The 25669-nt window shown below is 40.4% G+C and overlaps 1 protein-coding gene across 7 annotated transcripts; it reads right to left on the reverse strand.

The window, feature by feature from the left end:
- Window positions 1–1143: 1143 nt before the first annotated feature.
- Window positions 1144–25270, reverse strand: MARCHF7 (membrane associated ring-CH-type finger 7). 7 transcript variants are annotated; one of them, XM_048952671.1, is made up of 12 exons: window positions 25122–25270; window positions 19836–19992; window positions 15397–15555; window positions 13132–13303; window positions 11330–11497; window positions 8396–9184; window positions 8074–8227; window positions 7651–7820; window positions 6810–6919; window positions 5258–5367; window positions 3525–3573; window positions 1144–1615 (listed from the first exon to the last, which is right to left on the reverse strand). In XM_048952671.1, exons 2-12 carry the CDS (start codon window positions 19980–19982, stop codon window positions 1538–1540), a joined length of 2106 nt encoding a protein of 701 aa, XP_048808628.1. In that variant the 5' UTR covers window positions 19983–19992; window positions 25122–25270; the 3' UTR covers window positions 1144–1537. The 7 variants fall into 7 exon arrangements, with proteins under 7 accessions (XP_048808628.1, XP_048808622.1, XP_048808626.1 ...); XM_048952665.1 differs by having other exon boundaries at window positions 8074–9184; XM_048952669.1 differs by having other exon boundaries at window positions 5258–5371; window positions 8074–9184.
- Between the last annotated feature and the right edge of the window lie 399 nt (window positions 25271–25669).

Consider the following 25669-nt stretch of genomic DNA (forward strand, 5'->3'; position numbering starts at 1 on the left):
ATATTGATGTTTGAAGGAAAGCAGTATTTCAGCTACTGTCAGAACGAAACTTGTAGGCTTTGGCAGTGAATACCCAAGGTTAAAATTAAGGTTATGAGATCGAGGACACAGATGTGCCACTTATTCAGAGTCCCATTTTCTTTCAGGTCTTACAGATGACAGGCCATCTCATACAATACTAACAGTTAACTCTTTCTGCTGATAAGGTACATCCTGTCTCCATCCTAAGTTATTTTGTACATGAAATCAAGGTATTTCAACATATTGCATTCTTTGCAGATATTCTTACCGTAGTCATTTAAAGGCCAACATGAATGTTTATAGCAAATACAATTCTAATGCAGGCATGACCATCTTTTGTACCACCATTCATATAAAGCATTTCAATTCAAAACGGACAGAAACAATCTTAAATGTTTGCATTAGAATTTACAAGCGTCAGTAACAATCAAGGGCGGACAGACACCGCTTTTCCAAGATTTCAAATGCACGTTCTGATAGATAATGTATCTTCTCATAGCTCATAGAATTGTACAAACACTAAGGCTGGAAAAGACCTTCACAATTATCTAAACCAACCATCCACCTACCACCAAATACTGCCCATGAAATCATGTCCCCACGTAATTAGCTATGCATGTATAAATAAAATGGACAATACCAAATGAGACGCTCACCTCATTCTTAATTTATTTATAAAGAAGTGACAACACTAGAAAACACATTGATAACCAGTGCTTTGAACAGTGAAGGTGAGACCTAAAAAGGTCTGATTGAACTGAACAACCTTAGGTCATTATCAAATTGCTTATCTGCCAGCAATGCTGAAATGCAAGAGTTTACACCCGCAATATTCCATAACGGAATACTCACATAAAATCAAATCAAATAATCTCCAAACCAGTAAATAAAAAACATCATTAACACTAAGTATTAGAAGACCACTGCTAGTTCTTATTGCTTTTTCAGTTAAATAATGCTCTTCAAGTAAACTGAAAACCACTCTCTACTGTAGTTTGCTCATCCTCCTGCTCATTTATTAACACTGGAAGCAATCAATTATTATATGAGGTGGTAACAGAGGCATTAACAAAAAATGCTGTTTAGGTACAAGAAGATCCCCACCCACCCTCCCCACCCTCACCCCAACACCCACAATAACCACTTAGTGCCAGTAGAGGAGCAAAACTTGATAGACAAAACCAGAAATGTGACTACAGTAAGAAGGAAAGAAAGAGATATAGCTTTCTTATATACGCAAAATCTGATGTCTCCCCAAATGAAGCATACCTTCATTTAAAAAGTGAAGTTGCTTTACATATATATGCGCATATATATACTGTGTGTGCATATATATACACACATACATATAGACAATCTTCACACATACTGAATAGTTGTTCTCAAGTCCACTGACTTCCACAGTGCAGCAGCTGATTTTGAATTACACAATGCTTCAAAAACTACAGTAATACTCAACGCTCTTTTTATGAAGGAGAGCCAAAAACAAACACATGTTGATGTTGTTCTTGTCAGTTCAGCATTTCTGCAGCACTTCTGTTTCTTTCAGCATAAAAGTTACACCAGCATCAGTCTTCAGAATCATCCTCAGAAGCTGTTGGAACAACAGAACATAATCAGAAGCCTTCATAAAGGTTTGTGGAATTTAGAGCACTTTCAGTTTAATATGAGTAGTGGAAACTAAGATGATTTTATTATTTTTTTTTTTTAACATCAATAGCTGACTGTAATACCTGTCCCAATCTTGCATAATTACCTAGCTTAATTTTTAAATGCATGTCATACCTGAAAAATGCAGAATTTTAAAATCCAAATTTCCCATTACAAATTGTAGTGCCTTTCTGCTGTTTCTCCTCAAAATAAAAGGAAGAACACTTGATTATGCCAGAGATTCAACTTCTATATAATGTTCGCAGTTGCTAACTCCAATTACAGCTAAAAGAGTATATGCAATCCTGGCAGCTGCACCCCATGCAAAGGGAAGAAATGACTCTGTGGGAGTTAATGATTTGTATACCAAAATACCTAGAAAAGCTAAAGTAGTTTCTGCAAACTACTTTCTGACCCTTACATAAATACATACATTGCTTCATGAAATTAAGCCAGTCCTACTTGGAAGCAGTCCTCTCTCCACTCCCATTCTTAAAAGCATATGCAAGTTAAACACAATGTCACCATATGCATAGGATTCTGTTGTTGAAAGGTGAATCAAAGGACAAACACATGCTGTCAATGGTGAGAAAAATTCAGTAAGCATTATCTACAGTCAGTCTGTCAAGTGTTAGCTTGTGCACAACAGCAATTAATCAAAGTTGCCCTTCTAAACTAACTCAGTTTTCTTGAAATTATTTGCCCTCAAGTGATTTGTTTTCCCTCTGAACACAGAGGGAAGCAAGATCTGTCTCCTCACTTCACCAGTCCCCCCAACCACTTAAGAGAAACGTAACTTAAACAGTACGAGTAATAAATTGAAACTCAGTACTTGTCACCTGCAAACTCGATAAAGCCTCACTCAAATGTAGATTCAATTACTGTAGAATACCATTTACTAAGATTAATTTCTATAGGACTATAGTAAGAAGGAAGTAGTTTAACAATGAATTTTGAATTCCAGTCCACCTTCTTTACAGAAAATATTTTTAATATATGCTCTTAATGCAGAATGATTGTACGCTTTTTGAACTAATTAATGTCTCCTCCCCTCCTTACAGCATTCTTTATCATACTCCAAATGTGCCCGGTGTGCTGCAAGATCGATTTATATACAAAATCTGCATGTTCACAGACAAACACAAACTACAACGGTTGGAGATGATCTTGTAGGTCCTTTCCAAACTTGTGATGCTATAATTCTATGATTCTAGAAAAATATCTACCTTTCCACTGTCTGTTTGTAATGCCCTAAAACAATATTCAGATTCAGGCTACATTTACTGTAAGCCAGCACACATTTTTTCATTTCATCACGGTAAAGAAACATTAGGCAAAAAGCGAGCTAGTCCTCTGCCTGAGCTGAGAACTCTTAAATTTCACCCAGAAGCAGGCATTGCTGATAAAGGAATACGTAGACCTAAGAAGCGTGGGGAAAACGGGGGGAACAAATGTGGCACGCACAGTATGATAATCTGAGCATAGCAAAACTTAAGCTGCGTCTTTTCTACTAGGACTCAAGAGAAAGGCTATAGCCTACAGGTCACAAGCAGTTCCATAACTTCATGTTACTAGAATAAACTGTTACTAGTGAGGAATCTTGGCATTGCTGGCAGAAAACGCTTCCATGGTTTAAACTGTATGGTGCTGGGAAACCAATCATGGAGACTTAATGTCAGCTTCTACTTAGAATAATTCCACTGATATTGGGGGGGAAAAAAAAAAGGAAACCTAATTCAAATTTTCAATAACTAATTTTGGTAGTATGATTCTTGGCAAAGGAGGATTGTATTCATTTAACCTTGACTAGATCCAATGGGAGAGAGAGGGGGGAGAAGAGGGGAAGCACCTACTTTCAATATCTTCCATATGTGCCTGAAGAGTTCTTGCAAGGTTAATAAACTAGAAACAAGGCAGAGAGAAAGTAGTTTAAAAGTTGCAAAGTTATGTGCAGAAATTTGCAACAAGTTAGCAAAGAAGTAATCTTCAACTTTTCTTCACTTTTCATATTGGAAAGCTTCATTCCAGAAGTCACTTACCCTAAACCATTTGCCCGACTTACAAAATGAATGCAAAATTTAATCTCAAGTCCCACACATTAGACTTCAAATTGCTGCTGCACAGTTATTTCAGCTTCCACTCTGTCAAATAATTCTAGTAACAGTTTATGCCCATCACTGTTTTATTCTACAGACTGTACAACACATTTATTTTGAGAGCTGCACACAAGTAAGCAATTGTCAGTGTCACTGATATGGCAAAATAGAGCCCTATGGTGAACGACAATAATGAAAAAAAAAAAAAGCATAAGTACCTTAAGGACTATAATCATAAATAAAAGTTTTAAAATTGCATTAACTATCAGGCAACAGTGGCAGTTAAATTTCAGAAGAACACAGCATCACAGTGGCGATACATCGCTGTTTAACTGACACACCACATGTTGATACACAGCAAATATAAGGAAACAAAAATAACCATAGCCTAGTTGTGCTCTCACTATCAAACATGCATGGGTACTCTTACTGGTTTAAAACACAGTATCTCACAACAATGTAACGCCACCACTGATCAAACACATTAAAACATCATATTTCTGCAATACACTCTAGCTAATAAACTAGTATACGTAATATAACTGTAGTCAGCATATAATGTCTCTATACTTGTAGAGGAGAAAAACGGACATTTTATTTGCAGATCGTGGAAAATAAGCTATTCTCTTAGGTATGTATAGGTATAGATATATAGAAAGGGGACTACTGTTCTAATATAGTAAAAGATTACAGCGCAGTCCTGATTCAACCTCAAAAGCCTAATATGTGCTATACAAGCATTCAAACAAGCTTTGGACAAACTTTCAATCATTAATTCTTTGTAAGCAACTAAAAAAAAAATTAAAATCATATTTTCAGCTCAAGTTGACGCAGAGTATGGAATCATTATCCAACACCAAATTAACATGTAGAATACAGCATTTTTTAAAAGAGTAACTATGTAGAATGATTTTGAATTATGGTCTGTTGCTGGTAAAAGGTGCATTTATTACACCTCCATGTCAAGCCATTTAAGCAACAATAATCTAGTCAAACCCAACTGAGAACTCTGACTAATGCCAGAAAGCCATTCTACATACTACAACCAGGCAGCTTCACAATGTTAAAACTTCAGTACACGGTTTGTGCCCAAACTGCTGACAGCACTGCAAGATCCAAACCTCTCACTGTAGACTGGCATAATGAGAAAGATTTGTCAAGTAAGATAGTCAAATAATATAAAATGCACATTGCTTTCAGATGAAGATGAGCATTCTAGTTTGGGCTAGATACCCAGTGTTTATGGCAACATACATACAATTATCAACAATTATCAACAACCTGGACAAAAATCATTTTGCAACACAGTAACTAAACTGAAGTAGTACTGTTACTTTTAAATTGGTCAGACAAATCCAGACCAATTTAGACCCAGCTTTCTCAAATAAGAGCACTTTTTGAGCATCTGGCTCCTAGATCATTCAAGGCAACAGTCTAGTTCCAAGTTCTCACTGTGAGCAATTCCTTACGTAAGATGAAGGCATACTTACTCTGACACGTGTGCTGGCCTCACTTGCGGTTCCGAGCATATCAGAAAAGCGCTGCTCACATAAGTGCAACAACACCACAAGGTAGAGACCAGAGCTGATAAATTCATAGTCTGCCTTAAAGGAAATCAAAAGAAACATTCAGAATGTCAGTGACGTATCTCCATATGCAATTCAAGAAGCAGAACAAAAACGAAATTGTACTGGAAGCGCTACATACTTGATCTCTCGTTGTTCCAAGGAAATCACAGAAATGTAATACTAAAAAATTTAATTACTGAAATACTGTTGTACTTGTAGTTCCTCCCACTCACCCCCAGGTGCAATCCTTGTTACCTCTGAAGATAGATTTTATTTGTGGAACTCTTTCTATTAAGACAGCGTGACTAGTTCATAGGCAGGAGGATCAGGGAATTATACAATGTAAAATAAAATCAACAAAGCACAAAACTCAGAAAACCCCACTCCTGGCTGGCTTCCTTTCAGTGCTTGCAATGCTTTATAGGAAGACAAAACAAAAGAAAAATATTATAAAAGCTTTGTGGTGTGATAAATAATTTAAGAAACCGCTTTTCTGCAATAAAGAAAATCTTTCAAAACGATGCTGTCAAATTGATCACTCAGAGCCCATTTTTTAGGAAAAAAAGTTTTAAATATCTTCTACTGAGGTACAATGATAGTAACCAACATTCACTAGTGCTGAAACGGAAGATGACAGCAGTCTCAAGATGCTCTGTTCACAACCTGGTATAGGTGACAGGAATTATGGTACTACAGTAGGTCAACTTACTCTAAAGAGTAAGAAAACTAGATTCTGATGTTTGGCTGAGTTCACATCTTCTAAAGCTGGAGTCACTTCTCTGTATTCTCTTTTAACTTCCCAGGTAGACAAATTTCATTAATCTTTCTACATTCACAGAACTTAACCCATAAAAAAAGGAAAATCCTCTGAATTAAGTTCAATAAATTAATGCCAACTTATTATTTATTCATTTTAAAATACTACTGAACATAGTATTTCTAAGATAATGCATTTTACATAAAGATAGTAATACTGATTGGCCTTAAATTCACTTTCCATTTAGAAAAGCTCTTGGAAGGATCAGCAAGAAGCTCTGTCATAAAAGAAGTTGGTTTTTTTACCACTTTAATCAAAGGACTAAAGTAAAGTTTTTAATATGTTTAAAGCAACTGTTAAAAAATTATTCTGAAACAAAAAAAAATGGAAAGACCCAGCATGACTTAATGAATATGAATGCAGTATTTCCACCACAGCCATGTTGCAGATACCCTAGACTGGCAAAGATAGATGACAGGCCTGCAGACCAGCAAATAAGAACAGGATAGAAGAGGTATCACATTTACTGAAAGCTCAGTAACAGGAAAGAGTGGAAGGACAGAATTAGTCTGAATTTTCAAAAGAAAGATCTGTTTCACAGTTTCATTACTTTATGTGCTTAACAGTCCTTCTGAAAAAGAGAAACATCCTTTTCTGAAGGGGAGTGCTTTCCCAGCACCAAATCAACACCTAGCAAACTAAGCAAAATATACTAACTTGTTCATTTGCGTGTGCCCTATAGAGTTCATGAATGTCAAAGTCTTCCAGATTCAGCTGCAACTTCTCCTTACATAGTTCACAAGTGGTTACTGCTTCCAAAGAAGAACCTGTTAGGGAAGAGCAGGGGGAAAGTAACAAGTTAGTGTTAGTGTCCTGGCTTTATTTCACAAAGCAAAATTAGAAGAAATGATGACTTCTGGTATAAATGCAGCAAATATCTGCTAAGCATCAGAACTTAAATACTACATATTCTCTGTCAAGCTCTAAGTATTTTGCTTCCTGTTCACTGAGATGGTGGGGGGTAGGGAGGGAAGAGATAAACAGAGAACGGTTACAGTTCTGTACAGTTGTACAGAAACAGCTTAGGAACAGGTACAACAAAAAATATTTTTTTTTATTTTACAATTCCTATCATTATGCTTCAGTCAGACTGGCTACAAGACCGAATGCACAAGGGGAGAGCAGGGAACAAACTTGCCAAAACTGGCAGTGTTGTTTGAAAGTACTCCACACTCTTCTGAAGTGTCATATTCTGTTTAACATCTTAACAGATGATCCCAAAAATGGAATTCCAACAATGACATACACAGTTCTTATAAATAACTCCAAGGACAGACTGCGGGCACATATCCAGAAGTGCCACCATCCAGACGTGCCACAATGGTTGTTGGCTTTATTTGCTTTGGTTTTGCGTTTGTTTTTTGTACGTTTTAAAAAATACTTGTTTGTCCCCGACTATTCCTCTTTCAAATATATGTCTTCATACCAGTAAGAGCAATCCTACCAGTAAAGCTCCTCACATAACCTGAAGTCTATACTCATCTGGCATCTGCCTTACCAGAATTAATCTTGGACTGCAGCCATTTTTTCATGCACTCCTGGTGAACATACTGCAGACTTCCAGTGCATTTGCACGGCTCTATTAAATTGTTGTCAGTACTTGCAGAGGACATCTGACAGATTCTGCATAGGTCACCCTCTTCATCCTCAGAATCTTCTAAAAGCAAGCTGAATAGGAAGGAGTATCAACAAATACTGTGGCACATTTCTCATAATTTTTTAATAACATCTATTTCTGCTCTCAAACAGTTCTCAAATCTGCAAGGATTAAAAAATAAGTTTCTCTGAGGACAAAAGTGAGCCCGTAGGCAGCAGTTCTGAGTTACATTCTCTTCTGATCAAGGTTTTAACATCAAGGTTACAGAAAACCCTTTCACGCTAAGTCAAGCACATTTAATTACCTCACAACATACAGATTTACCTCTCTTTAATTTTCTGCAGTCGTTCTGGATCTCTTGAAGGTGGTATTTTGGATTTGTCACTTTCTTGTCCATCAGACTGACTCCAGCCAGAAGGAATAATATCTACAGTTATCATAAGATTGTCAGAGAGACTGCTTCCTAATGTTGGAGGCACTGAAAAGCGAAAGAGAGAACCAGGCAGAATTCCAGAACTTCTCCTGTTGTGGGTTGAATCTGGTGGGGAGGCAGTAGCCGTGGAAATACCAGATACTGCAGGTGTTGGTGGTCTGCTAACAGAAGCCCTAGGAGGGCCCTCTGATGCTTCAAGAGAGGTCTCCTCACCTGACTCTCTTCTTCTCAAAACATGCTGTGATCTAGCAGCTGCATCAGAGGTAGAGATTCTTGCAGACTCATCTCTTCCTTCTCTCCGTCTTCTGGAGAAGAGCGGCGTACATCTGTTCCTCAGAGATGATGACAACCAGGACCCTGTGCTCCTACTTTCAGAGTCTGGTCTGTAGCTTTCCCCATCTGGATCAGAGTTAAGACTCTGGGAAACTCCTGATAAACCCCATCTTCGTCTCAGAAAGCTAAATCCCTGAGAAGCTTCAGATGTATGAAGTCCTGGAGCTTCAGGAGTTGCAGCTCCATTAGTGCTAGACAGAGTAGGAGCTTGAACTCTTGGGACAAGAGATGACTCTTCAGAGCCTAATGACCTTGTCTGCAATGAATCTTGGCTAGATCTTCGAGAGAAAAATGTGGATGACATACTAGATGCTAAACGAGACAGCAACTGTCTGGTTGTGCGCCTTCCTTCACTGTCAGCTGCAGCATCATTCAGTGACCTCTGAGAAGATAAAACCCTTTCAGAACTACTTGAAGGAGTTTCGCCTCTAGCTGAAGAATGAGAAAATGCTGGGTGTACATTCCTCTGGGGAGATTCTATTTCATTTCTTCTTTGTCTTGAAGAATAGCCGGTCCTTGAAGATCTTACGTTAGAGTCTCTGCTGAAAAAAGATTGATGAGCAGAAGGCAACTGGTGGCTCATGGATGCATTTAACCTCAAAGCACTTAATGAGTTCTCTTTTGGTCTTGCTCCTTCCGCGTATGTAGAGGCAGGCCTATCCTGAAAATCTGTTGCAAGAAAGCAGAGGAAAAAATATGACAAGACGTGTCCTAATTATTATGTTATAGCTAACTCCTAAGTGTCAACAGGTAAATTCCAGAATAATATTAAGTTTAAATTTACATTTTATAATTCTATCATCAAACTGAAACCAGGACTGTTGTCAGTCTCCTAAAACCAGCTGGAATCCAAAACCCCTAAAACCTTCAGATTATCAAGGTATGATTCACTGTCTTACAGCGATGTGAAAACAGCAAACACTAGCCATCTGTCAGAAGCTATGTAAGATCATCAATAAGTGTAAGAAAAAAAAAAACAATATGAAACAACAACCCACCAACCACATACACAGTACTATTTATAACTCAGAGGTTCATTATGCCTGCAGACTGAAGAAGACATGCTAACTAATACTGCAGGAATACAGCAGACATCAAAGCACCTTAACAAATGCATGGGTAAAGCAAAACATATTCCTCATTTACTACAACAAACTACCCAAACTGGCCTCTGTTTAAGACCATCAAGAATGTGCTTAAAAGGTAGAATGAAAGGTAGAATAAAATTACTACTGAAGGTAGAATAAAATTACTGACTTTGAATAACAGAAATCAAATGGTATCTAAATTAAATGTGCATCTGATTTCAGAGAATTTTCATCCTTTTATCAGTTGCAGAAGGAAACAAAGATGAAATAAGGCTGAAGTACTTAACTCCTACTTAATTAATCAGTCTTTATTAGTAAGCTGTAGTTTTCTTGGGGTACTCAGTCTGCTGAGACTGAATACAGAGAGACAGAGAACAGAATGAAGTCCGCATAATCCAAGAGAAAATAGTTTGCAGCCTACTATCCTCTTGAACACACACAAATGTTTGGGGCCAGACAATATCCACCCAAGGGTACTGAAGTAGCTGGAGAAGTGGTCACTATGGCACTTTTTAAAAAATTTATCAGCAGTTCTAGCTAACCAGGGAGATCCCAGTTGACAAATGAATCACCCATCCACACGAAGGGTAGGAAGAAGGACCCAGCAAATTAGTAGGAATTACTGGTGATTGGTGGACAGTAGAAGTGAATGATTATGTCGGTCTTTTCCAACCTAGGTGATTCTATGATTCCACAAAATTACAGGCCTGTCTGACATCAATGCCAGGGAAGGTCATGAGCAGATCATGTAGCCTGTCCACTCCCAGGCTCCCCAGTTCAGGCAGTCAACTGCTGAAGAGAGTCCAGGAGAGAGTTACAATGATCAGGGCCTGAAGCATCTCCCTTATGATGAAAGGCCTATTCAGCCCAAAGAAGAGAAATTCAGCCCAGGGAACAAAAGGCTGGGGAGGATCTGACCAGTGCTGATCAATATTTAAAGGGCATGAGTCAGGAGAATGGGGGCAGGCTCTGCTCTGTGGTGCCAAGTGACAAGGCAAGAGGCAATGGGCACAAATTGGAGCCCAGGGAGTTCCAAACAAACATAAAGAAATTATTCCTTACTGTGAGAGTGACAGAGCATGGGAACAGGCTGCTTGGACAGGTTGTGGAATAATCTCTGGGAAATATCCAAGACCTGTCTGGATGCTTTCCTGCGCAACCTACTTTAGCAGGGCAGTGGACTGGAGGATCTTCAAATGAACAAATTCATTCCAGTCCTAGCAGTAACTACTGAACAAACCTCCACCTTAACACTGAAGTATGTATTACATATTTATGCACTTGCTGTCAATATTGTTGTCAATAATATAGCAGTTGTCCTTAATAACCACTCAAGAAACCAAATAAAAGAGACAATACGATATGGGTGCATTGCGAAAATTCTTTCCTGAGTCAAACAACACTTTACTTAGGCATGGAAAAACAGATAGAGATCTCAAAATAATTAGAAAGGTGGCTTACAACTGTGAGTACAATAGTGTTTGTATCATAATGGCAAGCACCGATACCATTTTCTTGTGGCTGAGTGCATCTATACAAGCCAAACCCTTCATATAACATTTGATGTCTTAGCCAGTACATGGAAACTTTATTTAAAAGGCCATTTTAAAATTTAAATAGATCTTACTGTCTTTGTATTTTGAAAAAAAAAGTTTGGAGAACATGGGAAGAAAATAATAGGGCATGCAGCTATGCATTTATGAGCTATAATTTCTACAATACATACATGCTGAAGATGAAAAGTCACTGTTTCTGTAGCTATGATCCACCAGATTATTAAAGGACTGATCCGTTCTTCTTTCTAACTCTCTTCGCTCTCTCACTAGCTCAGTTCCCAGGGAACCAAACATCACAGAAGATGATCTGGGAATCCTACTATATCTCCAAGAGGAATCTGGAAAGAAACAAGAAAATAAATCTCATGTTGTTTTTTTGTTTGTTTGTTTGTTTTTAAGTATTTAAGAATCCATTAAAGTTGGTATGCAAGCATATATTATGGTTATTTTGTACTAAGAGTGAACTTAACAATACCACTAAGTTGATCAAGTGGCCAGCTACCAACAAAAAGCTAAGAATAAAGCTGCACTCCGCTGATGCTGGCAATTCATTTAATCTTGCAGACAGTTCTGAGAAATAAATCCAGAGAAAAAGTAATACAACAGAAGTAGGGTCTTGCTGTGCAAAGACAGCGCATCACTTAATAAGCTTCACAGTTAGGCAAAACAGCAGCTTCAGTCTTAATAAACGCTACCAATCCACTGACACTTCTTAAATGCTCCTACGACTGATTTTCCAGCAATACAAGTGAAGCTGGAACACACCTCTTAAGAACAGTGACAAATACTTGTCTCTGTGGTAAGAGCAAGAAAACATCTCAGTTTAATGAGTTAACTGTTGAAGCTGCTAATGAAAAATAAGATCTCTCTGAAATAGTACATACTTAAGCAGTGGACAAAACTCATCCCAAATAAATCCATCATGAATTTACTGCTAAATTTTAAATCCAAATTTAGGTCAACAGGTTGCGAATCAAATAATCTGGAATTTGAAAGATGTTCTAGACCATAACAAGACATGTTAATAACAGTCATTCTACTTACAAAGAATAAGGAAGCATCCACAGTACAGGGTTTGATCAAGAATTTATTAGCCTTTATTTGGATAGCCATATAACAAGGGGATATAAAAAATAAAATTGATCTCTATGCATAAGCATAATTTGAATGACTCTAATAGTGTTTCAAGGTGTTCTAGAGATATTTTCAATATAAGTTTGTTGTTTATTTCCTGGCCATTAGACCCCCGTTGGCAGATTGCTTTAAATACATTTATTCAAGTATCTGCTTATATTGTATCAGTCCACGTATCATACACTTCATTGCAGCATTAATGGAAAACTCAGCTTCTCCTGAAAGCATTCTTTATTTAGAACATTTATTTTTTACTTGGCCTGCAGAGTAAATTGAGACAGCTAAAAAAGAAAAAAAAAAAAAAAAAAACAAAAAAAAAAAAACCACAAACAAACAAAAAAAAAACCAAACCAAAACACTTATTCCTTCTCTGACTCCTACCAACAATGGTCTAACCTTCCAAGGAACTATGCTTCTTGAAATACAGAGCTAAGTACACAAGGATATTCCTTCTGCTGGTCCTTAATACACACACAGGGTTGCCAATACCATTTGACTCTTGAAATCAAAACAACCACATTCATTCCTTCCTTTAAATCTTAACCAATTAAGACAATCTGAGACATGAAGCTCAGTTTTAGTACAAATGGAATAGGTACAGCTAACGTTCAAGTTGTGAGTACAAATGAGTTCTCCGAAAACCATACTAGCAGCATGCTCACTGCTTTGGATATTCCCATAAATGTGAAAATAAAATCCTATTAAGCATCAGCTTTTAATATTTAAGAATCGTAGTAGCATAATATTTCAATGCAAGTATTTTAGAACTTGGTAAATCCTCATCTTGCTACTCTCCGATAATTCTCACATAGCTCAGCTCAAGTCATCACATTCTCACCTGAAAAGGCAGCCAAGCCATTACTTCTCACAGAAGAGGTAGACGTACAAGACAGCTTAGGTCGCTTTGAATCACTATCTTGCTGCTGGCTATGCAGTCTTGAATATGCTCCCTGAGTTCTTTCAGAATCATCGTAACACCCAGATGTAAAATGAGAAGAGGAAGATGTAGACTGAAAACAAAAAAAATTGAAAAAAAGGTTATGGATTATGTATTCAGGTGTCCTTCTGATAGCCTAAGATATTGCAAAACAGGGCACATAACAGAAGATTCACAGAACTAGTAAAAAAAAAAAAAAAAAAAGCAACCTGAAGGTTCAAAGTCTTTTTACTTAACAGTATTATATGAACTATGCTTGTGCAGTTCTACCACCAAAAGTTGTTCCCTATTAAAATCATCATTTTTTTCACATTAAAAGATATTGATGACTTACAAGATGCCATAACCATGTTCAAACATAGATTTACAGATCTTAAGGCAAGCAGAATCACAGAATGTCAGGGATTGGAAGGGACCCTGAAACATCCAGCCCAGTGACCGTGCCGGAGCAGGAACACCTAGATCAGGTCACACAGGAACACGTCCAAGCAGGTTCTCAATGTCTTCAGAGAAGAAGGTAATAATTTTGTACTTCAAAAACGATTCTAGTTTAACAAATTCTGCTCATCTTCTGCCAACTTAAAACATATTTAACTAAGTGGCAGCTCCAGATTCTAGTAAGCCATTTAGTCCAGATATAGCTTGATTACATTAAGCTCAAGTACAACCAAAGGAGTTATAAAAGGATAATTTTTTGCAGTATTTTATAGATTCTGTGCTACTGAGAAGGAAAAAAATAAAAGCACAAAAGGTTAGCCTGGAAAGCTATTATCTGATTACTTGCAGCTAAATATTGATTTTTAAATACCAAAAACTTGAACTTCATCAGGCTGTTTGTCCTTCTCCCAGAAATAGTCTGAAACTGAGCTTCTTAATTGACCAAATAAATTATACTGTTTTGTTGTTGTTGTTTTTTAAATGAAGTGTAATGCCATCGCTTTTCACTTTTTACAACTAAAAACTACTCATCTTTCTCATCATAAAAAGACAAACAGACACAGAAACTAACATCACAAACCAAGTACAAAAACAATTTGATGTCTCCTCAAACCATCAGTTTAACACATAGTTTATCTTTTATCACTTATCTTTTTATCAATTGTTATTTTACAAGTTGAAGTCCAGGAGTCTTATGCAGCATTCGCTTGTGTTAGAACACTTCAAGGGAAAAATTTATCTTAAAAAGGAGAAAACCTCATTTTGAAAAGGCTAGAGCACCAGCTTAAACAGGTACATAGGCCGACTTCCGAAGCATCCCGCAAAGCTCTTCCATCTACCTAACTATTCTGAAAGTGCTTTTTACCTTTTAAGACACAGTAAAAAAAAAAAAAAAACGGACTCCTCTTTAGGGAAGAAGTATTGTCAGGTACCCATGTGTCCTCTCGGTTTCAAAGCGAGAACTTACATTCGTTCACTGTCTCCCACTCCCCCCTACATGTATTCATAGTTCTTCCCTTTTCCCATCTTGAAGCGCTCATGCAGTTGCACTGGATGATGACGGAAGAGATGCCATCCACAGCAACCTGGACAGACTTGAGAGCGGACCCATACCACCCTCATGAGGTTCAACACGGCCAAGTGCAAAGTCCTGTACCTGGGTTGGGGCTATCCCAGATTATACGCAGATACAGGTTGGGCAAAGAATGGCTTGAAAGCAGCCCTGAGGAGAAAGATTTGGGGTGTCAGTTGAGGAAAGATTCAACATGAGCCGGCAATGTTCCCCTGCAGCCCAGAAGGCCAACTTATTGTGGGCTGCATCGAGAGGAATGTGAGCAGCAGGGCAAGGGAGGTGATTCTGCCCCTCTGCTCTGCTCTCACGAGACCCCACCTGGAGCACTGCGTCCAGTTGTGGAGCATCCAACACAAGAAGGACGTGGAGCTGTTGGAGCAGGTCCAGAGGAGGGCCACAAAGATGGTCAGAGGGCTGGAGCACCTCCCCTGCGGGGCAGGCTGAGAGCTGGGGCTCCTCAGCCTGCAGAAAGCTCAAAGGAGACCTTACAGCGGCCTTCCAGTACCACCTGCTCGCTTTTCCTCCATTTTGACTCAATAAAGTGTATTCTTCTAGATACATTACAGTGAGCTTCTGTTGGCAGATTTTTAGATTGAGAAGGTTACAGTAAAGCCCGATTGTCTTTTAGAAAGTTATTAAACATTAAAAATTCTCACCAGTCTGTTTCTGCTTCCCAAAAATCGTCCAGACCGTGGGTGATCAAGTGTCCCTGAGTAGTGAGTCGGAGAGGATGTTGTAAGCTTCCAAGGATTTTCATGAGTCCCTCTTTCTCCAATTCCCCAGTCTCTGTCAGAATTACTCAATACATCGGATTCCTAAAACAACAACACGGTTATCACATGCATTTTGAATTTTGAAAACACAGGCAAGTGGTGGGTACTAACAGATCTGGAAACCTTTCTCAAAAAAAAAAAAAAAAAACCCACACCAAAAAACAACCCAAGTAAGATACGTCCAAGAAGAAACAATGCAGGCTTAAAAAAAAAAATAAAAACAACTGTGGTAAAAGAAAGATTTTTTTTTTTTTAATTCCTGTCTAGTAATTATTACCTCATTGATGTCTTCTCAGTTGATGTGAATAAAGCAAAGTTGAAATCTATGGTTTTGGGGGTGTGATGTAGGCACTCCAGCAACAGGGCAGAGTTAAGGAACTCAAATTTCAAGACAACACATCACTATCCTCTATACTCACAATCCATCCGTCTTGCCCTGGTCTTGAGTTTTAATACACGAAAGAAAATTGAAGGGGACTGCATGTTTTGAGCATACTAACTAATGTATTTTTTAAATAATAGGCATGATCTGTCCTACTAAAATAGATGGACAACAGATTCCAGCTATGAAGTCACGTTCCTAACAAAAACAAACAAACAAAAAACACACTACTGCCCACTGCAGGGGAGTTGGACCAGCTGCTACTTAGATTCCTTGAAACCAAACCCACTGTATAATCCTCTGCAGCCTCCTTCAGTATGCAGTATGTAGTATGATTAGGTTGCAGTTGGACCCATTCTAAAATCTTAATTCCGTGATTCTACAACCTTTCCTGGCACGGTGGTGAGACTAGCAGGTTTGTAATTTCGGGGGTCATCCTTTTTACCCTTCTTAAAAATGGGTGTGATGTTGCCTTTTTTCCAGTCACCAAGGACTTCACCTGATTGCCACAACTTTCAAATATCACTGACAGTAGCTTGGCAATTCCACCAGCTAATTCCCTCAAGGATGCAACTCATCAGGACCCATAGATTTGGGATGTTTCAGTTTCTCAGGTGGTAACGAACATGATCGTCACTTACAGCAGGTGGAATGCTGCCTCCCCAGTTCCTTCTGAACAGTTATCAGAGAAGACTGAGGCAAAAAGCCTTCTCCTTGCCTGTTTTTACTTGCTTGACTGTGTCACTCACTGAGGGGTATGCCCTCCCAGACTTTCCCTTTCTGGCTGAGGTAGCTGTACAAGGCTTCCTTGTTCTTCCTGGCATTCCTTGCCAAGTTTAGTTCAAGCTGGGTCTTGGCTTTCCTGGTCCCTTCCATACCTTCCTTACGTTCTTCCCACACAACATGTCCCTGTTTCCACTGCTCATGGATTTTCTTCTTGCTCTTCAGTTTGCCCAGCAGGTCCCAGTTCAGCCACACTGGTGTCTTGCCTTCCTTTCCTGACTTGATACACCTGGGGATGGAGAGCCCTAAGAAACGCTTCCTTAAATATCATAAGGACAATTTCACAGGGTGTTTTGTTGACTAACTCCCTGATTCCTGTTGCCTAACCACCCTAATTCTACTCTTTGTCTGTCTCATATCAATCAGGAGCATGAACTTGACCAGCACGTTCACTACAGCCCAGGCAGCCTCTAAACCTGATGTCACCAACCAGTTCATGTGCATCAGTGAGCAATAGCTTCAGTATTGCATTCCCTCTGGCAGGCCCATCTATTACCTGACTCAAGAAGTTATCCTCAGTGCATTCCAGGCGCCTCCTGGATTGCCTCCACCATAAAACGTAAGACTTTTTTCTTGTACTATTACAGTATTTTGGAATTTGTATTGTAGGTTACCTAAAAAAAATTTGTATGACACATATCTCAAATCTGTTTATTACTAGCGTGATTGCTCTGGCTTCTCAGACAAACCGAGAAGGTTTGGTGCATATAAGAACTTAATGGTGCATATAAGAAAGTTTTTCTTTTGTTTTTCTTCTCCTTTTCTTCTCTTGTATTGTTTTGGCTTTCAGCTATGCCAAATTACATGAATTTGCCACTCAGAAGGAACTCCATATGACAGTATACAAGAATCTGTACATACGTGAAAAACGTATTGAACTATCCACACAATAGAAAACAGCTTTTTTTAAGCACTAGTCAAACCCAAATGCTTAAGTCTGACTGCTCTGTATCCAATAAGTTATTTTTAGTTAATACATAATTATGTTCTTTTGCTATCGTCTAAACTCCACAAGTTCTCTTTACACAAACCAAGTACTACATTTTTCTTCTAAATGACAGATCTTTTGAATACTTCTTTAAAAAAAGAAAAAGGTAGACTTCTAAATGAATTAAAACAATGAAGAAATACTGTCTATTCCATTCCTGCTAACCTAGTCTTATTTAGACTGACTGGTTTTCAACCAATTGAAATCTTAACCTGCAAGTAATGCTGCAATTTTCATACAACAGCTCTGTAAGTAGCAAAGACCAGGAGATGCTTACTACCCTATGCTTACTGCTAAGCAATAGTCTTAAATAACAATCTCTCAGACTACTTCCTATAAATCAGAGTGGAAAGAAGGGATACAACAATGTTCTACATTGTTTTACCTGGAAAGCACTGTAAAAAACATTCCACAGATTACAGGCACATCGCTCAGCAGAAAATAACCAAATGCTAATGCACAGTACACAGTGAACTTCATGTAATACATAAGCACATAATCCTCCCTATTTCTTAATACTGGAAGACTATTTGGTAACACATCTAACTTCAAAGCAGCTGTTCAGCTTCAGACTCATCTTTGTCAAGAGCTTACTGTATGATACTGGACTCCGTGCATTCGTAAATCCTACGAAAGAACAAGACTATCAGATTTGGTTTTGCTGAGCAGTCGGTGAAGAAAAGGTAGAAGTCCAAAGACGAAAACTGACTGAAGACTACCCTCAGATGCTCTTGGTAGCCTATATACTAACAAACACGTGCGTGCTAGACACTGCAATATGTAACATGCAGCTCTATACATCTTGCGCTATGTTGTGCTAAAGATCACAAAATGCTGCTTTACTTCTCAAACAGCTTCTGGAAAACGCTTTATATAACACAGCGTCCTACACAACTTGCCAGAAGTGACCAGGTTCATAATCATGTTGTCAAATAAACACAAACATTTAGCCATGAATCATAGAATCATAGAATCACTAAGGTTGGAAAAGACCTAAAAGATCACCCAGTCCAACCGTTCACCTATTCCCAATAGCTCCTACTAAACCATGTCCCTCAACACAACATCCAGTCTTTCCTTGAACACCCCCAGGGTCGGTGATTCCACCACCTCCCTGGGCATCCATTCCAGTGCCTGACCACCCTTTCTGAAAAGTAATACTTCCTCATGTCCAGCCTGAATCTCCCCTGGCGTAGCTTGAAACCATTCCCCCTGGTCCTATCACTAATGACACAAGAAGTTGCAATTCTGCAACTTTGAAGACAAAAACTGTGCTTATGTTTCCAGGCACAAAAATTTTACTTGACAACTGCTGACAGGTGCAGAAGCAACACAGTATTCGAGCCAAACCATCTTCTGTTGATTCCAGGTGACCCAAAACTACTTCTGAATTAGCTTAATCCATATGTGCCACAGTACTCTGTCAAAGTGAAAGCATCTGCACAGTATGGCTTCTTACTTCAGAGTACAGCTTCCCTATCCCACAAAAGCAATTTGGTTAGAGTTAAATATTGCACATGAAAGAGCAGGTCTCTATCACAGCCCAATCTATTGTCAGGTCTAGCTGCATTAATACACTAACTGACAGCACAATGCCAGCCTAAAGGGTCCCTTCTTACCCCTACAAAATGCAAAGGCAGTTAAGCAGGTGCTCCAAAGCAGCACATCCTACTGTCAAATCTTAGAACTGCAATATATCCCCGTACTTCCTGCATCACTATCCACACATGAAGTGTAACACCCTACACACACTGAAATTCAAACATAAGCCTCACCTACACTGACCAGAAAGCCAGATTCTACACACATTAAAGACAGCAGTAACTACAGTCAAAATATATTCACAGTATCTGGCTCCCCTTCTGTCATCAGTCAGTTCATTTCTAAAGGAGCAGCTACAAACAAAAGCAGGTAAAGATGCCAGAGACAGAACTGCTAGTTCACTGTGCGAAAAAGAAAAAAAAACCTTTCATTGGCCTGGTCATCAATTAATTGATCATACAATTAATTATATTTCCTGTTCACAAATGCAAAGGCCTGGCTGAGATTTCTCTGTCTATTACCCCATCCCTCTTTTTGAATCCATATGTCTGTGCACCAACTTTAGGGTTAGTGAGAAAGACACATTAAATGAATTTACACTTTACAGAGAGAGTTAAAACACATTACCTGGTAACCAGAGTCTAATCCCCGTGAAGAATCTCTTGCACTATATGCACCAGCTAAACTGCTTCCAGTTAATGTTCTAGATCCTAGAGTAGAGCTGGAGGCCTGAACAGATATCCTTCGAGGAATTCTTGAGGGCTTAGACTCCATTCTTTGTACCCTGTAATAAAGGACACACCGTTGTGTTTTTTTTTTCCCTTTCGGAAGCAGAGATTTAGATACAAAACATGCACAAGTGTTTTTTAAATGCAACTCAAATACGAGTCATGCACACAGGCAGGCACACTTACACCAAGCTTTGGTCTGAACAAGCACCAGAAAGATGGAAAATGAGGTTTTTCCCCTCTGTTTTGCAACTCATCTTTACATCTCCCATTCCATGCTACAAGACTAGAAACAAGAAGGACAGAACTTTCTTATATGCTTATATCTACACTATATTCTTTCTGTTACATTACTAGTGGGACTCTCCGAAGAACTCTGCAGGAGCTGCACGGAAACAAAATGAGCCAGGGAAGGAATCCTCAGATTAAATAAATTCACAAATTAATTTTCCGTTAATGAGCTGCATCTTGAATCTGTGATGAACTAAGTACATGCAAAGACTACACTCAAACTTAAGTCCTCAGAGTCAAAACTATGAAACATCACCTTTCCATTAAACAACTCTACTTGCAATCTACCTACCTCAAAGAAATATTTAAGTTTTACAAAACAGCCCCCGTGAAAATCACTTTATAAAGCCAAAGTACATGGTGTCTCACATCAAACAATAAACTTTCATTTGACTCTGAAGTACGTACTTGGAATCACAGAATGGTTTGGGTTGGAATGGACGTTTAAGATCATTTAGTTCCCCTGTGGGGGAGGATAGTGGTAGGCAGGGGCAGGCACCTCCCTCTGGACCAGCTTGCTCACAGTCCCATCCAGCCTGGCTTTGGCTGTTTCCAGGGAGGGGGCATTCACACCATCACTGAGCAGCCTGTTCTGGTATCTCACCATCCTCACAGCAAAGAATTTCTTGCTGACATCTAATCTAAATCTGCCCCCTTCCAGTTTAATACCACTTCCCCTCATCCTATCTCTACCTTCCTGTCACAGAGACTGCCTGTCACCATAACACCATGACACTTCCCTTACAAGAAGTCCCTCCCCAGCTTTCCTGTAGGCCCTTAAGGTACTGGAAGGCCGCTGTAAGGTCTCCTTTGAGCTTTCTGCAGGCTGAGGAGCCCCAGCTCTCAGCCTGCCCCGCAGGGGAGGTGCTCCAGCCCTCTGATCATCTTTGTGGCCCTCCTCTGGACCTGCTCCAACAGCTCCACGTCCTTCTTGTGTTGGATGCTCCACAACTGGACGCAGTGCTCCAGGTGGGGTCTCGTGAGGGCAGAGCAGAGGGGCAGAATCACCTCCCTCGCCCTGCTGCTCACATTCCTCTTGATGCAACTGCAACACAGTTGGCATACTTGCTCTTTTTGTATTTCTAGGCATCTCAAAATAAACACCGGTGCCTTTATCAAATGAGAAGTGGTTTTGTGGGTCATTCTTTCCTTTGAAAGGATATTTTGACCTAGTGCTGCTCAAAAGCTTTAGATACGTGGATAACTGGCTTGCTAATATTCCCAGATTCTTCCTCCTCAGAACAGGACAGATATAATAGCACCACAAAAAGTAAATACACTGCAGAGAATCCCAGCATTGCCAGTGGTGTGCTGCGGAAAGGGTTATGTGACAGCTAACAACTCTGAAAACAGATGGCAGAGCAAGGCAATTTGCAGAAGTGGTACAACCTGTTTTACTTAACCACTGTTAATTCTGATCTAGCCTTCTGAAAACTGCAATGAGAATATATCAAGAAAAAATCATCAATCAATAAAGCCCAATTATTTCCCCACATTTAGTATCACAGTCTCCAAAAAACTACTGCAATCCTGACACGTCTTGCATCCAGCTGCAGCTCCCAGCTGAGTTCATAAACTCAGGACTATTTGACACATTCCCAGTACAAATTAGTTTGTACATAAGTCCATTGATCAAACAGTTGAACAACTGCAAATCAGACTGCTGTTTTCATCAAATGAAGGTTTTGAAGCCACTTCTCTGTTCCATGTTTAGCCACTAGGCTTACAAAACAGCTCACACCATAAAGTAGCCTAAAAGCTTAATCATGCAAGTAGAGCTCATTGCAAAGAAAATAAAATATAAAACTTAAACATCTCATGATTATGCTATGCTTTAAGTGAACATTTAAGCCAATAGTTAGATAAACATAGGTTGTACAAAGAATTACTGGGCTGTACCACAGAGCGGCACACCAGTTACTAAACCACGCTTCAAACATTAACAGCCTATACACTAACATATTTGGTTAAGTGAGATCAGTTTAGGAACCTCCATTTCTCACTGACCTACCCTTGGATTAGGAACTTAAAGTCACGCAATGGCTAAGCTGCTCAAATCACATTTAAACCCACGAGGAAATACTAATGGACAACAGCACTGTTGAGTAATTCTCAAACTTGTACAAACAGTATCAATAAGAATGCTCAGGGCAGCACTTCACAGCCCAAAAGAACACTGTCAGTCATGTGAGTTAAGAAATTCATTAACAAATTCAGTAATCTAAGCTACACCACTTTCTATGGGTCATCTGCCCAATAATACAAAAGAATCACATTTTTAAAGTATTTGTAACATACTGAAGATACTGTAATGATTGTTAATTTAAACCTCAGAGTAATCTGCCATCACATGCACTGCAAGCCCAGTACAGGCCCGAAGCCATATGAAGTGTGAAAAAATAACTATTCAAGTTGCAAACTTTGAAACTAAATGAATCCCAGGTCACAGCAATAGATACAAGGGTCTAAGTGGTACAGGACAACTGCTGGCCTTGAGATTTGACTTCCAAAACAGTTTGTCCACGTTCTACATTGATGCAAAACACAAAGGTCAAGGCAGTAAGAGACAAGCAGACAGATTAAGTGATCCAATTTTTCTGACACAGAGCATCAGAACAATCACGCTGGTTACGAATCATTCTGCTTCTGGATACGTGCAGAACCTGGTGAATTAAATAACACAACTAGAAAGTTAGAGGCAGACAGACAGAAAACACACAGAGGTTCCAGGCGAAAGGAAGGAAGCTCCTTACAGCAGGAATTAGCAGAGGCCTACGCTATCCACAGCTACACGCTGCCTGGCACAGCCCGCCCTGCCGCACACCATCGTGGCAGCGGCTCCGCTGCACCATCCAACAGACCTGGCCCCCATCAGTCATAACAACCACACGTGGGAGTACAGTGAGCACCGTCTGAGCTGAATACGGGGCTTGGGGAGGGCGCAGCGCTGCCTCAAGTTACAGCAAATAATCTTATGCGTTTTGATACTTTGGCTAAACGCGGTCCAGTGAAAAAATATATGCAGTCACACCTGCAGTTTTGATGAAGGAATATGAGTACAGGTTTTAAGATTGCCAGAAAGGTCATCTATTTTTCATTATATTTGCAACTCCATTTTCAATCGGCATATATACATTCTCTGCAAATTTTCAAGCGGAATGCATGGAGGTGCAACCAGACGTCCAACTCAAATGTTTGATCACGTGTCTTAATCAGACTTTAATAAGCCCTCTTACCAAAGAAAGATACCCCTTGCTTCACAATCATACCTTACTCATGCCACTGCTTTTAGCAGTACCCACATTTGTGAACAACTGTTTTCAACAACGAAGCACGGGAAGAGTAAAACTTCATAAGAAATCTGACAAACACCTTGGGAGTTCGCCAGGAACTGCAGCTACTTCCACTGAACCAGACTGATGCATTAGTTTCACAAAACCAGTCTTACATCCCACCAGTTTTGTTTTCTTGGTGCTCTCTTTTTCCAGTATTTCAATAAAAAAAAAAAAAAAAAGCAAATGAAGCTACGTTACTTAAATGCATTAACTATATATTTTATACACAGTGCAATTTTATACAAGGCAATTCATCTTCACTCGATGTGGCTCACGCAAGCCAAAAGGTTGTACGCACATGAATTGGCATCTAAATGAACAGGGGAAGACAACAGCAGTAGAAGAAGTTAGAAGATTTTTAAAATCAAATTAGAGATCATCTACCACTAATAAAGTCTTGTGATGCATTTCAAGACTCGTTTAAAAAAAAAGAAAGAACGAAAGAAAGAAACGGTACTGAAATTAAACTTTTGCCATTAAAATTATGCATGGAAAAGAAATGACCATCTCATATCTGAAAGAAGTTGCACCGCCTATTCGGAGTACACAGCTCCAACATCCCTCCCTTCTTCACCCACCATGCCTACAACAACATTATAAAAGATCAACTAGATCCAACCTAGCCACAATAAATGCAATAGAAAATTTAAAACATCAACAGTTCTTTGCAGGTAAGCAGTGTAATCTGAAAAGGTAAAAATAACATAGCAAATATTTAGAATATAAAAGCCTCTCACTCCTCCTTCTCTGTCACCCTAACCCCACCCACTAAGGAATGAGAGGCAACAGGACATACTCGTGTCTACCGGACAGTGAAGCCTTTCTAGCTGCCATGCAATAGCTTAGCACATTTGTGGGTCCCCGCTTTGAGCTGCACATACCTCACTTCCAGCTCAGAAATTCAGGGCCCACCTCAGCACTACGTGGCGATGCTTCAGCCAACGCTTAGAGCTCTTAGGGCTAGAGATTTTAGCGCGCTCTGACATACAGCGGCTCATAAGATCGTCGCAGAACCAATTTGTGACCGCGTGTTCTTCACGTTTCATCAGACGACATTTAGAGCGGCAAGCAAAACGGAGCTCAGGGTCAGTTTCGTCAGTCCGCGCAACCAGCCGCCAGCCAAGAAGGCCGACAAGAACTCAGCAGCGTCCCAGGCGGACCGAGATCCCGGCACCAGGCGCAGCAGCAGCTCCTTCCGCACCCTGCGGGCCGGGGGTCACGGGGAGGCCGCCGTCACGGGGCTCTGCCCAGCGGGCGACAGCGCCAAGCGGCGTCTCGCAGCCAGCCAAAAGGCGGCACGGAGCGCCCCGCTCCGATTCCGCAGGACGGCGGCTCCCTGGACGGAGGCGAGGAGCGGCGCGGAGCGGCCCGGAGTCACATACGGGACGCGGCCAGGGAGGCGCGCGCCCATCAGCGGCGGCCGCAGAGAGGAGGGAGGAGCCGGGCGGCACCGAGACAAAATGGTTCCGCGAGCGCCCGGCCGCAGCCCGACGCGCGGGGCAGGAGCCGGGCCCGCGGGGACACCCTCCCCTCCTCGAGACCGTCGGGCTCGTACTCACTCTCACGGGCGAGGCCCTCGCGACACGAGCATTGGAGATCCGCCGGAGAGGCCGGGCCGGACCCGCAGACGGCCGAACGGAGCCCGCCGCCTCGACCCGCAACACAATGGCGCCGGCGCTGTGCCGCGAGTCCGTCAATCCCTGCCCGCGCCCCGCCCGTGCCCGGAATCTCGCGAGAGCGGCGGAGACGGGGAAGGGGGTGCGCTGCCGCAGCCGCCAGGGGGCGCTGCGCTCGGGGCGGCAGAGCCTTGGTTCCATCGCCGCTTCGGCGTTTCGTTGCTGCCGTTATGCAGCAGGGCTTTACTGAGTCCCAGCAGCACACTGAGTGCCCAACATCGCACTGTTACGTCAGATAAAGGAGTGTGAAATAGTGGCAGGCTAGCCAGGCCGTAGGAAAACGAAACAAAACAAACATCCACCCTCCCTGACAGACATCCACCCTCCCTGACAGGCATACAGCATACAGACCCGATGTGTGCACACCTAATAGCTCCGACAGATCTGGGACACGCGAGTAAGACCAGACAGGCTGGTTAGAAACTAGCCAG

Source organism: Lagopus muta, chromosome 8, assembly GCF_023343835.1.
Source record: "Lagopus muta isolate bLagMut1 chromosome 8, bLagMut1 primary, whole genome shotgun sequence".
Taxonomy (NCBI): Eukaryota; Metazoa; Chordata; class Aves; order Galliformes; family Phasianidae; genus Lagopus; species Lagopus muta.

Coding starts and splice junctions, on each gene's coding strand:
- MARCHF7 (XM_048952665.1), bottom strand. CDS start 19,982: ATGGAGTCTAAGCCCTCAAGAATTCCTCGAAGGATATCTGTTCAGGCC. Junction 11,498..13,131: donor TGGCTTGGCTGCCTTTTCAG/GTGAGAATGTGA, acceptor GTTTCTTTCCAG/ATTCCTCTTGGAGATATAGT. Junction 1,616..3,524: donor ACATATGGAAGATATTGAAA/GTAGGTGCTTCC, acceptor TTGTTCCAACAG/CTTCTGAGGATGATTCTGAA.